Source organism: Parasteatoda tepidariorum, chromosome 5 (genome assembly GCF_982258835.1).
Source record: "Parasteatoda tepidariorum strain Cologne lab strain chromosome 5, Ptep-v5.0, whole genome shotgun sequence".
NCBI lineage: Eukaryota > Metazoa > Arthropoda > Arachnida > Araneae > Theridiidae > Parasteatoda > Parasteatoda tepidariorum.
The window spans coordinates 100,873,494-100,888,978 of record NC_141759.1 but is presented as its reverse complement, the minus strand read 5'-3'; the positions used below and the strand labels follow the sequence as shown (position 1 = coordinate 100,888,978).

Below are 15,485 nucleotides of genomic sequence, written 5' to 3'. Positions count from 1 at the left end.
TCAATTTTATGCTATCTCCTAGCGGGATTTTTTCCCTAATGTAGAACTCAATATGTAATGAAGATTTTGAAGTCTGAAAATGTTTTAAACAACAGCAGATGAGAGAAAAAAAACTTTGTAAAGGCAATAGTTGTGTAAAATTTTATAAATTTTTAGTGATGAACACTCAAAAGGTAGAAAAAATATATAATCACTTTTAATAACCTAAAAGTTTTAAATAACAATTTCCTTAACAAAGTAATAGAATATCATTAACATGTCACACTTAAAAATAATAAAGTATTTCTGAGACATAGTATTCTCTCATTCATCCTCTATGCACTCTCCCACTATTCGTCTCAGCTCTTGATTTTCCATGGCAGCTGCAATTCTTTCTTTGTCATTCAACTGTTTGCTCACTAAAAGAGATGAATTATTGGCATAAGTCACAATTTTATTCAAGTGTTCTTGTTATAATTGAAATATTTTGGGTAATGGTATAATAATGCATTTATTTTGCTAAAGCCACTTAGATCACGGTGGATGAATGTGCTAATCTGTTTTTGTAGTGAAAGAATATTGCAAGCTCATTTGGCAACAAAAACATCTGAACTTAGAAAACCAGACCTATGGCAGCTGATTAAAATGCCATTAGTGCAAACTGTTTTAATGAGTGATAGATATTTATCCATTGCAATCTTGCAGATAAAGACAAGGCACAATCTTTACGTATTAGTGTCAACTTTAAAGCTAATTTTACTTAAGAAAATGTTACCCAGAAGCTTAAACTCAATAATTCTATGAGTCTTGTTTAGTTGGCTAAATGAGTGAACAGACACATATTTATGTTCACATCTCATTATGCATAAACCTTTATTTAAATCCATAGATTGAGCTAAAACACTTTGAATCAGGTTATTAGTTACCAATAATATTATACAATAGCAGTAACCAACCTTTTCAGAAGTGCAAACCATCAATTTTATTTAAAAAAAAAGCTTTGAAGGACTCATTGGAGTAAAAGAATGTCTTTTTAGTAAAAATTTTGATTGCTTTTTGTATCACAAAAAAGTAACACAAATCAAATAATTAAAACATTATTTTCAATGTAAAATTTTTGTATAAGAATTGACAACATTCATGGGTGCAAGTTGGAAAGAAGGCCAAGACTGAAAATTTTTTGACTGAAATACCTAACATGCACAATACCCCCTCGACATATGCAAACTATCTAAGAAAGCTTTACCATAATACATCAAGTTTAAATACTGTACAAAAAATATTTATTCATCTGTCTTTTGATAAAATAACAACAGGAGATAAGAAAGTAGACCAATAACGTAGACCTAAAAAATATTTTTAAGGACAGAAAAAAAAATAATTCCGATTTCCATCTTCCGTCTTACTTCCGTCCGCGGACAATTTCGAAAGACGGAAATCCGTCCTGGGGACGGAAGACTTGCACCCATGACAACATTATAGATTACATTTAATGCAGATTTGATAAAAATGTAAGGCTTAAGTACAGAGCTGTCAAGAATGAAATAAACATGAAATTATTGCATTGATGCAAACGAAATTCCAGTTTTCTAGCAGATACTGATTAATTTTATATAAAATTTAAGGATAGTGTTATGTTTATTTTGAAGTATTCACTACAGTTTTTTTTTATTACAGTAAGAACCATCTACAACAAGACTCATTTGGTCTACAAATAATAAGTTTGTTGATAGATTGTTTAGTTAGATCAAATGAAAAGAAACAGAAATAACTCCAGGGTTATCCACAATTTTATAATTGCCAACAGTTACTAACTTTGTAGAGCGTCAAAAAACAAGGACCTAAAAGAAAAGGTTTACAAGGGGGGAAAATAACAATAAGCCTCATTTAAGGTCTTTAAAAACAATTGTATGATTTAAAAACCAGTATAAATGCTATTTTATTTCAACCATTATGAATTTGAAACTCGATTATAAAAGTAAAATATTTCTATATCTGCTTTCCTAAGCTGATTATACATACATGATACCTTTTTAATGCTAATAGTATTCCACAAATAAAAAGTAAATACACATATTTAATCCTTTTTAATGTAATTGTAAAAGAGTATTTATTAAAGAAAAAAAATGAACATTATCTAATCTATATAGAATATTATAGTCTATATATAGAGATAATATATTAAAGAAGTACACGATTCGGAAACCTTACATTCAATTATGCCAGCATCTACTAATTCTTGTAGTTAATAGATATTTTATATAGATCCTTTTATCCATAGATATATCCAATGGATAAAAGGATCTATCTGATCTATACAGAATATTAGCTATTAATCAATACAAAAATAATGTTTCTTACCAGCATGAGCAGAAGTATGAGTGCCTTCTTTCAAGTACACATCTAACTAAAAAATAAAGGGGAAAAAAAATACTAACAGAATTGTTTTTCACATTTAATAAAATGCATGCTAGTAAAAAGTGCATTTATAAAACAGCATCATAATTAGGGGTCTACATAAGTTCAAAATTATGTTCAGTTTCAAAAGGCTCAAAAGCCCTATGGCAGAATTTTTTCGAGCTATCTGAGACAAAATTCTCTCGAACTTTCTGCATGATACTTTAAATAATAACAACATATATGTTAATAATTTAAAATAACAAAAGCATTGTGTTTACAATATATTTATATATTTTTTTAATTGAACATGTAATAACTTTTTATTCTAATATTATGGGTGATATTCTCGCACTTTTTTTGTTGTGGGGGGGGGGACTCACAAATTATTTCCTTCTTCACATTTTGTAAATAATCATCACAATAAGGAAAATAATTAAAAATCATGAAATCTGTAGTAGTAATTGCCGGAAAAAAGATCAACAACGAAATCACGCAAATCAAACTCCTTAAATGTGTGTTTCGTTTCGAGATTAGGTTCTAAGAAATAACATCACAAATTATTTCCTTCTTCACATTTTGTAAATAATCATCACAATAAGGAAAATAATTAAAAATCATGAAATCTGTAGTAGTAATTGCCGGAAAAAAGATCAACAACGAAATCACGCAAATCAAACTCCTTAAATGTGTTGCGTTTCGAGATTAGGTTCTAAGAAATAACATCTGATTAAAAAACTATGGAGAAATCAATAACAATAACTGGTAAAAATTCGCTAAATTACTGCATTAAAAAGTAAATAGTCGAATGCATGATTAGAATTTTCCATATTGTTTGAAATATATCAGGATATTTAAAATCCGCGTGAAATCATTATCAATAACTGCCGAAAATACAATCAAAACATTACAACGATTTACAATACTATCGGCGTAAATTGAGCGTGTCAAAAAGTGATTATTTAAATGCATGGTACAAATATTACGTGATTTTTTTTAAAAAAACTTTTCAAAGGAATAATCTTTCTGCACAAACTCTGTAACGTTCCGCGCAAGGTCGCCGTGTCTCTGCGATTCTGCCACGGGGCTCAAAACATCTGTCTTAAATAGAGTGGGAGGAGTAAAATATTATCCACAAATTCAACTAGATCAATCTACTAAAATCTGGCAAAAAAATTCCCTGTGTTTTCCCTGTACATATTCCACACAATATATTAAGAGGAAATACACAATCACTGTTTGACTATATTAGTTTAGCTATATCAGTTTTAATTGTTAGAAAAAGTTAAAGAAATAAGGAACAGCTTAACATACTTTAAACAAATAATGTAAATGAAATAGTTCAGTAAAGCTGAAATATCTTCCTTAAATATCCCATTAATTGCACTTTGAGTGGTCACCACTTTTAAAAGACGAAAATAAGAAATAAAATTCCCTGCGTTATCCCTGTTATTTTTAAATTCCCTGTATTTTCCCTGTGGAATGTCAAACCTGTTTAAGACAATAGAGTCATCTCATATAATAAGTGTTTTTCCCCAAAATAATTAAGATTTTTGAGACTTAAATATTGTCATTGGGTAATATATTTTAATACTGTCATAAAAAGTTTTAGGCAACAGGGATTTTCAGACCTGTGGGGCGAGTGGTATCGACAATGTCAAACTTCATCTATGAAAAGGTACCCCAATTTAGAATTGAGTTAACACGCCTTATATACTAGTGAATTGGAATTGACTTATTGCAGTGGTAGACATGTTACACTGCTCCCCCAACAGAATTTTATCTGAGATAGAATTCAATGAACGGATACCTGTTCTGTGGATATTGCTGTTTTGTGAGAAGCTGGGAGAGCTGTATTAAGATCACCAGACTTTGAGAGCTGTATAAAGTTCATGGTCGTGGTTGCCCCTGTGCTGCCATTAGCAATCGAGTGCATACATGACGACGTTGTGTGTGATCGAGACTGAGTAGCAACAGCATGCTGAGGACAACATTGCGGTCACAAGTAGCAAGTCAACTGTTCAATGTGGACCATCTATCAAAGTAGGCATGTTCAAAACAAAATGGGCATGTCTGTCGAGGTGTGTTCAGATTGCATAGGCAGGTGACCAATGTGGGGTGAGTGTTATCGATAATGCCAACCTTCATCTATGCAAAGGTATCCCAACATAGAATCGAGTTAACATGCCTAATATACTAGTGAATTGGAATTTACTAATTGTAGTGGTAGACATGCTACAGATCTCTGATTATAATTATTATTTAATTAACAAATGTGATTTTTGTACCTTATATCTTCTGGACCAATGTCTCTCTAGTTTCATTCTAACACATAAACCTAAAATAGAAATCAAATATCTTAAGAAAAATCACACCTTATATAACAGTGATATTTTATCTAAAAAAAGTTTATATCTAAACAAATAAAACTTATTCCATATTACGTTCTCAAGCTTATTTGTTCATAACATTTGATTTAAAGAAAATTTTTATACCTAAAAACTATACCCCTATATGTAAGTAATATTTTCTTTTAGCAATAGATGGTAGATGTTCAATCAAATTGGATTGTATGGGAGTTATTCTAAACAGTTGACCATCAATAATTTATTTTGTTTTATAATTAATAAAGCAGTGATGCCTGTAACGCCTTTAATCCTGGACAAGGCATAGATGTTCTATCATTCACTGTACTATTTGTCCTTATTGGACAGATAGTACAGTTGGCCCACCTAATATGATCCACCTACCATGCCTGAAAGAATGGCTAACAAATCTGCCCTACTAATACCTGAATGACGAGCGTTAATCAGGTGGGCATTGGAAAAAATATATAGATTTTCCCAAAATAATAACTATACAACAATAAATATAAATTTTTAAAAAAAAATATGCATATCCAAAGTATTTTTCCTAAATAATTTACTAAACTATAAAAAAAAATTTATTTTTCTGCTTATAAATTCTATGTAAAGACGAGAAAAATTGTACAAATTAAAGTTTCTGATTGAATTTAATAATTACTTTGAATTTATTAAAACGATTCATTCTAAAGCATCAAAATAAATTAATAAGTAAACAGAGTTATTTGTTAAATATAAGTATTTGTTAATATATAAATAACTAGTATAGTTATTTGTTAATATATAAATAACTGTAAATTACAGAGGGAAAATAAAATGCCATGTCTTTACAAAATATTGGCGTGAAAATAATGTGCCAATCCAAGGCACATACTTCATCATAAAAGCAGTAAAGATTGTCCAATTTTTACACCAATATGAAATTTAATTATAAAGAAAGTACCTATAAATGTTAACTGCATTATAATCTATCAAATTAAATAAAAATATAAAAAATAAAAAGCATTTCTACATGTTAATAATATATTCCATACTGGCATATGATAACATACAAATTGAAGCAAAATGTCTAGAAATGAATACAAAAGAACAAAAGTCATGCTTTTTTAAATGTAAAAGATCCCTTTATGAATTTTTCTCCACATCTAAAAACACAGTATGAGATCTATGTTTATTGAAATTTATAGTGGACTATTATAGTTGAAATTTATAGTTCCTAAGAAGTGGAGTATGAACTAGCTTGAACAAAATAATTAAACAAAGGAAGGGGACCATAAAACAGGTGTGATCGGGAAAGTGAGAATCCTGAGCATTGCAAGATGCAGAAATTAAGAGATTGAAAAATAGTATACTAAACAATTAGAATTTTAAAAATTTGAAATGATTCCTAGAAATCTAGATCAGTGGCTGAGGTGCATCATCCTTGTATCCAGTGACAACATTCTTCGCAACAAAGAAAGGCGGACCAGCTCTGTCTACATAAATTATTCCTCTAAGATTACAATAAGCATACTGAAATAATTAGAATTTTAAAAATATGAAATGATTTCTAGAAATCTAGATGAGTGGCTGAGGTGCAGTGTTAAATGATTTTAGCAGAAGAAAATTTAAAACTATGATGAAGACTACCCATTATGTAGGTTGATGGAAGATCGTTTAATATCCTGAATTTGAACTTATTTTTGATGTTCTTTAGGTTAAAGTTCTAAGTTCAATGGAAATTCATCAGATTTTGATAGCATTTTCTATTTTTTCCATCTCACTTTAATATTAATTTTCAACCCTTAAGATGCATGGCTTTCCATAGGCACAACATAAAACTTTTTTAAATGAAAATAAATTGCGATTTAATTTTCATTAAATTTTTAAATAAATGTTGAATGCTAAAACAAGAAAAGACCAAAGAATAAAGAGAAAATGTATTGATATTCTGAATACTCTAAAAAATAAAGTTACAAAGGAAAAATATTAAAAATTTTCAAACAACCGGATAAGAAAATTTTAAACTCCAAAAAATACACGAAAAAAAAAAGCTTTCAAAAAATTAAAAGAATTACCTAAAAGAGAAAAAAAAAAATTAAAGAAATTCAGATATCCTCAAAGTCTGAGCCTTACTAATAAAATTTTTTATTTCTAATGGCAGATTATGAACAGTTACAACAGAAAACAATAAAAAGAGCCAACTTCTTGGCTAAAAAGAGTGCTTTAATTAGGCAAATATTTTCTTGTTCTATGCCTTTCCATACTGTTAATAATTTTATTATACTATCTATTAAAGCCCATGCTCAGAAGACTTCTATAACCGTGTTTCCCAAAAGTCTTTGAAGAATACCATCCCAAATTTGTTTATTGGCCTGAGGTGTATAACACTGGCTGGATTCTGCCTAGCTATCGGACATAACTACCTATGAAACCATCTTTATAGACTCAAAATTGCTCTTTCCCCAATATGCAACTTGTGCAACTCTGCAGAGGTCATGGACTCTGCACTGTGGGCCACAAGACTATGATCTTTGGCCAAAAGTAAAAAATTAATTTTTCAACTAAAATAAGTGTAGGCAATTTTAATGTATCCCAAATTAAGTATTCATAATCATTCCAAACATTATAATTTACTTTTTGGACCAATTTAATGAAAAATATGTTAGAAAAATTGTTTTAAATGGAATTTTTATTTCAGAAATATATATAGGAATTTCACCTCACTGTTACATTTTTATCAGAGTAATTAGTTTTAAATTATAGTACAATTTTTCAATTTTTTGGATTAGTTAATACCCTTGACAAACTTATAGTTTATATCTCATCATTTGACATTTTACAATGTTTGAATGACTTTCGAAAATTAGTTCCAAAAAGTTCCACGAGGTAATTAGCTAAACTTTTTTGGTTGTTTTCTTTGATGTTTTCTCTTTTGAAAAAACTTGCCCCATTTTGCCTGTATTGCAAAGGTGGACTAAATATACCAAAAAACAAAAATTATATTTTTTTCATGTTTTCGCGTTATTTTGTATAGATATTCATATAAACTGTTATTATTGTTCTAAATGAAGTTTATTTATTGTAAAAATTGCATCTTACCATCTGAAGTATTTGTTTTACACAATACCACACATTTTACCCAGTATGGATTTGCAGGAGTGAGCACCAAAGCAAAAAAAAGAAATTTTTTCTGCTGAGGTCATAGCTGTATTGGATTTGCCTATAATTCCACGAACAAATTGAGATACTGAATTACAAGATGAAGATGGGGTAGAAAATTGAATGGAATCAACTCTTTCAACTGAATATTCAGATAATATAGAGTTAACAAACAGCTTCTGAAGACGAAGATTGAATGTCGATTACTTAAACATCGAATTATAATCAAAACTTTTTTTTTTGATAACAAAAACAGTTAAATATTTCATTTCTTATGTTAAATAATCAATGAGAAAATAATTTTTTGATTCTGTTGTTTAATTGTTATGACAGAACATTGTTTTACTAATTTTAAGTCATATTTTTTATATATTAACAAAAAATTAATATAAAATGTTTTAAACAATTGTTATTATAGATATTACTTTGGAAATATGATTTGCTTTTCATTTTTAAACCTATAAAATAACGAAAATTATTATATTTTCATTTCTATATTTGTTGTTAATTTGCGTCGCACTAGAGCTGCACAATGGGCTATTGGCGACGGTCTGGGAAACATCCCAGAGGATGATCCGAAGACATTCCATAACAATTTTGATCCTCTGCGGAGGGGATGGCACCCCCGCTTCGGTAGCCCGACGACCTGCGCGCGAAGTCGAGCACTTTACGGTAGCACAGTTTAACGAGGACCAATACCGCACAACCTCGGTCCCTAAGCAGACTGATCCAAGTGGTCACCCACCCGCACACTGACCGCAGCCAGTGATGCTTGACTTCGGTGATCTGCAGGGAACCGTGTCTTAACGATCAGTCCACTGCGGGACCATTTCTATATTTAATTATTTAACATACAATATATTTTTATTTTTGCTCGCCATATTTCAGCTATTTTTTTTTGCTGGTATTTTTAGTGTATTTCAAAATTTCAACTATGAATTCAATTTACCTGCACATAAAAATCCCTAAATACAAATTTTGAAACAAATTTTATCGAAATATTAATTTTGGCCACGAAAACTTGGATGCTGTCCCACTGTGCACCGTCCTGCTCTAGGCAAGACTTTTCTCGTTGAGCATTATTGGGAGGCTACAGATATGTTAGATTACTAAATTAATTATAAGTAGATATCTATTGAAAAAAAACTCTTCTAGGATTGGGAGATAATTTAAGAGAAATATCCTTTTCATTTAACATTAGTTATAATGAGTTTAAAGCTCACCTATGATTGTAGCCAAAGAACAATGAGGCACTGTAGGTGTAAGTTCAATTTGGATGACAGGGCAGTTAGGAGATAATTTTACAGAAATATCCTTTTCATTTATCACCCCCAATTCTTCTAAAGTTTGTGGTTTCTCAGGATCTTTGATAGTCTTGATCACATCTACAGAAATAAAGACAACTAACTACATCTGAAATGCTTATAAAACGAAAAGTGATACATTTCCAAAGTTGCAAGTTACAAATTAAAAAGAAGTACAGTACAGAACCCGTTATCCGGAAATCAGAAAACCGGAAAACTAAAAAACCGGAACGAAATTCGATTAGTTTTCCCGCCATTAAAAAAAAATTTTTTTTTTCTCCTCATAAGATTTTAGAATTTTTTGTTCTTTTTTTAAAGATGTTTACCATACCATCATTTCGGAAATAATCATTAGTGTATTACTTCATCGTTTTTTCTTACTTTTAAGATTATTTCCAATTATTATTATTTTTAGTTGGGTTTAACAATAAAAAAAAAACGACTTTTTGTAGCGATTCAGAAAACCGGAAAAATCAGTTATCCAGAATAGCGATGGTCCCGACCGTTCCGGATAATCGGTTCCCTACTGTATTAACGATTGAAAATTTGAACAAGATATAGGGAGAGTATGAACTAATAGTAGGAATTGAATAATTAACAACCAGAGGTAGAGTAGAGATTTTTTTTCTTTTTTCATGGAATGACTTGACATTTTTTTGGTGAAATGAAATATTAATATACAGAGTTCAATTTCATAAAAAAATCGATAATAATAATTTTGGATGAAATAAAAGGTTGCAAAAAGATCTGTACTATTTAAATTTTTGGCATTTTTCATATTTGATACATTCTGCATAAAAATAAAATTGAACATTCAAAAAATAAAACATTTAAATAAAATATTTTATTAAAACTTTAATAGCTTACTTCCTTATTTCGCACTTTCTATAATTGTATAGTATTATCAAATTTAAAATCTCAAACAATATTTCTATTTTTATCTTTAAATAAAAGACCTATATTCAATTTGTAGATAGCCATTGTTATTATGGAGATGGATAAAAGGCATCCAATCTGGTGATGTTCGAACAAAGAAAAAAAAATTTTGTTCAGGGTGCGTAGCTAAATTTTTCAACAAAAAATAAGCACCTTTTGAGTATTTTTTTAGCACTCAAAAAATATTTTCAAGCACTATATACATTAATAAAATGCAAAATAATTTTCAGAGACTTCACACGATCGTGATAAAATAGCTAGTTTCTGACAAAGAACTTTTATCTTTAAATTAAAAATAAATATAGAAATAAATATCATGAGATATTGGCTGCCAATATCTCATCATCAATAATAATTCTTTACGGAATAAAAAGAATAAGAACATTTTAAAAACGTTAAAGACTGATAAAATAATAATCAAAATTAAATACTTTTCAAAGCCTCTATAAACAACTTCATAAATTCAGGGTTATAAGAACCTTGTTATTTTATAACCTGTTATGAATACAAAACATACCAATAATATTATTTTGACTAACAGCCTTTATGAATATTTAAAAAGTATGTACCCACCATAGATTTCTTCCTTTAAATCTTCAATATTCATATTTTCCATGACATTCATGTTTCATGCTGTCGCACAAATTTCACTTAGTAAACATCTTCCATCTAAGTAACCTAAAAAAGAAAAGCTTGTTAACTTCATTCTACTCAAAACTTTCAACCCACAATAAAAATAGAAAAAATTTTGTTCATCTTTTCAAAAGGCAATTGTTGTAGTAAGTTAACGGCTGAAAAAAAAATGGTGTGGAACCACTGAAATTTAACAAAGGCCAGCATAAAATAATTATTGCTGGTCCACTAGACCAGCAATTAAAATATTTTATAACCATTGTTAAACTACCAACCCAATTTTTTGGGTTTGCGAATACTAATGTTCAACTCCTTAGGCTTGTGAACCCAACACAGAAGACAAGGTAACTCCTGGATCAAGTATTGAGAGAAATCTGCCTTTGTGGAGGACTTTTTATGGAACTAACCTGCATTTGAGTTACGTGGAGAGGAAGACCACAAGAACAACCCACTGTTTGCCTGGCGGCAAGGGGACTCTAACCCATGAGAATATTTCACATCGGCACAGTGGTAGATGCAGAATTCGTATCGACTAGAAATCGCTGGGATTCCAACCCGGTTCACCTTATTGGAAGATGAATGCTCTATCCCAGTGTTTCCCTATCTTATAACATTTGTGTACCCCTTCTAAATTTTTCGTAATGCTGTGTACCAGTGATAGAAAAAAATGAATGTACTTTTTACTATAAAAAAATTGCACAAAAGTTAAAAATCACAACTGGCTGTTGACACCACTAAATATTAATTTCGTAATCGTAAATTTTCATGGCTAGCTTTGTTTTTGAATAAAATTTTTTAAAATTTTCGTTTGCTGCAAGATATTTCGCATAAGAATGCGTACCCTCTCTTGAACTGTTTCCGTACCCCTGGGGGTATGCGTACCACACTTTGGGAAACACTGCTCTATCCCTTTAGCCATCGCGGCTTTGCAACTGAAATAGAGGAAGTATATAGTTTGCCAATGGAAATAACTTCCTTCGCCAGAAAGTCTCAGATCCTCTGCTGCTATGGAAAAATGAAAGGAACTCATTTTAAAGAGGGGAGCTTCTCTCTCCCCTGATTCTCTTCCTCTTGCCAACCCAAACCAAAATCTGTTAAATATTGACCCAATTGTTTTTAATTTTTCTAAACATATATGGAGTTTACTCTATTTGACAGTATCTTTAGAATATCGTGAAAGAGATAAAACGGAAGAGATATAGCAAGAATTATATTAGAACTTCAATGTGAAAACAGTATGAATGATCAGTATTGCTTAAAAGGTAAATGAGTATTATATGCATTTTTTTTTTGTAATTTTTCAAACATATCTTTGTTTATGACTTGAAATAAAAAATATTTAAGCTACATCAACATTGGTTTTCAACAGTTTAAGAAAAAACAAACTTTAATAGAATATAAAAACAGAAAATGTACAAAATTACTATTCCACGTCACTAACTGGATATATATATATGCGTTACTAATAAAATACTAATTTTACTAATAAAATTTTTAACTAATTTTTCTTAAATGTCTCATTTATAGTAAAATCCAGTTTCGTTTTCCTGTACACTTTTCATACCAAACAGGAAAGAATCAGGTACATTTATAAATGCGTATATTACCCATAGTGTCACCAGCGGGGAGACAGTAGGTATGTGTACCTCTGGATAACCAGAGATCTTCCTCTCAATATTTCAGACAGACAAATAATTTTAACTTAAAGACCTATTTCAGGAGTGGCGAACCTTTATACACCAACGTGCCATTTTTTCTAAAAAATTGTTTAATGAAATCACAGACGTGCCGTCAAATAATTTTGACTTCATGATTATTGGGAAAATATTAATACTTAATACTATCAACTCAAAACTCTTTATTTACATGGAAAAGAAAATATATTTTGCAATGTCTCAGTTATACATGTAATTCAACTTAAAGTAGCATCAGTATAGGACTTCTGTTATTGCAGATTAAGTGAGAAATAACTTATATTAGGTTGTAAAATAATAGTTTAAGCAGGACTGTTGATTTTTTTGCTAGTTATTTATTGTTAGCTTGTTTTTTATGGTTATTAATTGTTCTTTTAGCATTAATTGTTTATTTTTTTATTAATAATTGCTTATTATTTTGTTTGTTTTTTGTGAATTTTAATTTAATTGTTACATATGCTTCATAGTGTGTGACATTTGTGTAATAAAAATTTAGAGTGCAATAACAATTGTGATCGGTGGCGTTCCCAAAATATTGTGTCGCGTGCCATTGGTTCGCCATCCCTGACCTATTTGATTGCCCCTCTCTTCTTGACATTCATGTCCTCTCACCTTCTGGAGCTACTTCACTATTGTATCGGACTGCAAGACGCCTTATGTCTGAGAAGACGATGGCGAGCGTAATTTTAAAAAAATCAATTAAAGACCATTTTCATGAATTATCATAGATTTAAATTCATTAAAAGTAAAAACAAGAATGAGATCAATTTCTTTGCTAATGTTTTATTTATTTGTTATGTGTGAAATTTAAAGAAATAGTTTAACTTTGTATTTTAACTGCGCCACTCTCAAAAATTGGAAACTTACAACGCCTATGTATACATAAAAATGTAACAAATACCAAAGGCTATACCTCTTTTTTATTTTTAAATAACACCATTAAATATTAGAAAAAGAAAAATCATAAGACTAATAGTGCTACACATCCATAAAAGCTTATTTTCAATAAATTTTATTTTCATTGCGGGTATTCAATTTCATTTACTTGATTTTTCTAAAATAAAAACTGCCAATACAAAATCCTTTTAATGCCCTTGCGGTGGTACTTTTTGCGCAAAGCATTGACCGTTATGGAAATCTTCCCTTGATATCAGGAGGACTTTTTTATCTGTCGACAAGGCTAGTCACAATTCCATAAATCATAATAAAGTATGCAACATATTTTTTTCTATGTTTTAAAAATAAGAAACACTGTATGATAAGTTAATTTACACTAAATTTATTTATAAAATTTTTATTTTATTTCATTATTTTCCCTTTCAAGTACATTGTAGAAAAGTGCGGCGAGTTTTTTGCGTTAGCTTGTAGCTCTGTTTATCTATTAATAAAGCTTATGGTTGAGGCCAGATAGGTAGCAATAAAAAGTTAGAAACGGTTTGTGGCTTGAAAGATTTTGTAATTGGGTATAATATAAAAAAACACAACTACTTCCACTTAGTAGGAATAACATTTACCATGACGCAATGCTAAATTCTATGCCATTATCCACATAAATCAATTATTAATCAAAAATCGAATATCAATTACTTTTCTTTATAATGCAATAAAATCTGGTGAGCAGCTATTTAAACGATCAAGCATTTCGTTTGTTTATTTGTGGCTTGAAGTTAGGCTCGCAGAAAATGCCGTTCATGGGTTAAATTTAGTAGGAATAACACAACCTGCGACGTAGGCTATAGTATACCCAATTGAAATAGGCTACAGATGACATAATGCAGAACTCTGTAACTATGGCACAAGACTTCGCATGCTTTCACCAATGGATGGTGTAAACAATAACAATCTCGAGCTTCGGACCTACTCTAGTTCTGGTTAAAAAGTTTGCAGCTGCTTACTACATATTATTCTGATAGGCGATGTTTTCAAACGGATAATTTTGTTTTCAATAAAAGAAATAAATTAGATAATTTCTGAGTTCAAATCTGCCGTCTTTCATAAGATATTAATGTTATTATGAAATTCTGGGGAGTTTGGAGTGAAAATGTGTTTTAGTTATTTTGTTATTTATTATTAAAAAAGGTGACGTGGTTGCTAGATTTTGAATAACTCGCTTTTTTGGCAGTCTTGATTTGGCTTGTTTCCATTTATTTATTACTGTTTGTTCGTGTTGCAAGCTGTGCACCATCTTACGTTAGTGTTAGCACTTTTAGTATTGTAAACACAAGTATTGTTAGCATTGTAAACATAAGTAATAAGTAATCAAATACATTGTTTGCAAGAATCTCAAAACACAGTGATGCCAAATGGCTTTAAAATACAACCGAAACAGTAATCCGGAAATTTAGGCAGTCCCAAGCTTGCAGCGTTCCCTAGTGTAGAAAACACCATCCATAGCGTGTAGAGAGTCATAGAAGAAGGAAGTATGTAAGCTTCTGTCTCGATTTATTAAATAGATTAAAACTATTCAAGTTAAGAAACGCAAACTTTTTCAGCAGTAAGGTTATATGGCTAGAAATATTTGTTAGGAAACTTGCTACCGTGCATTTGGTAGCTTTTCGATTCAAAATTTGCTTTCAGTATTATTCATCACGACGAAAACCGACTTTTAGATTAGGCTGATAATCCTTCCGACATCAGGTGGTGAGCGCAGATGCCGATTTTGAGTGAAACCAAAGAATATTTGTGATTCAATTTGTGATGTGACTGTATTGAGATTCGATTTTGAGTGATATTTCAATTTAGTGTATGTACATTATTCGTTTTTTAGTGCAGAGGTGCTTTAGCATCGCCAGGGTTCAAATCTACCAACGATTACAGTCTGTCACCCAACAGCAAAGTCACTAAATCCTATGACTCATAACATTCTACAATAGTTATTCTATGGATCTATGTTTTTTCTTTTACTTCGAAGAAATAAAGAATCCCAGCGAATATCTTATCTTAAGTTAGATTTGTAAAATGTAACATTACTAATGATCTATTAGAGTTGATCTGGGATTTTCCCCTTTTTCATGATACAAAGACAATACAAACTCATT

At 30.3% G+C, this 15,485-nt stretch overlaps 1 protein-coding gene across 1 annotated transcript; it reads right to left on the bottom strand.

The window, feature by feature from the left end:
• Positions 1-173: 173 nt before the first annotated feature.
• LOC107443475 (MIP18 family protein galla-1) lies at positions 174-13,819 on the bottom strand. The gene is made up of 6 exons (XM_087164639.1): positions 13,493-13,819; positions 10,694-10,798; positions 9,104-9,265; positions 4,665-4,714; positions 2,341-2,386; positions 174-398 (listed from the first exon to the last, which is right to left on the bottom strand). The coding sequence occupies exons 2-6, from the start codon at positions 10,743-10,745 to the stop codon at positions 304-306; spliced, it is 405 nt and encodes a 134-aa protein (XP_087020765.1). The 5' UTR covers positions 10,746-10,798; positions 13,493-13,819; the 3' UTR covers positions 174-303.
• Between the last annotated feature and the right edge of the window lie 1,666 nt (positions 13,820-15,485).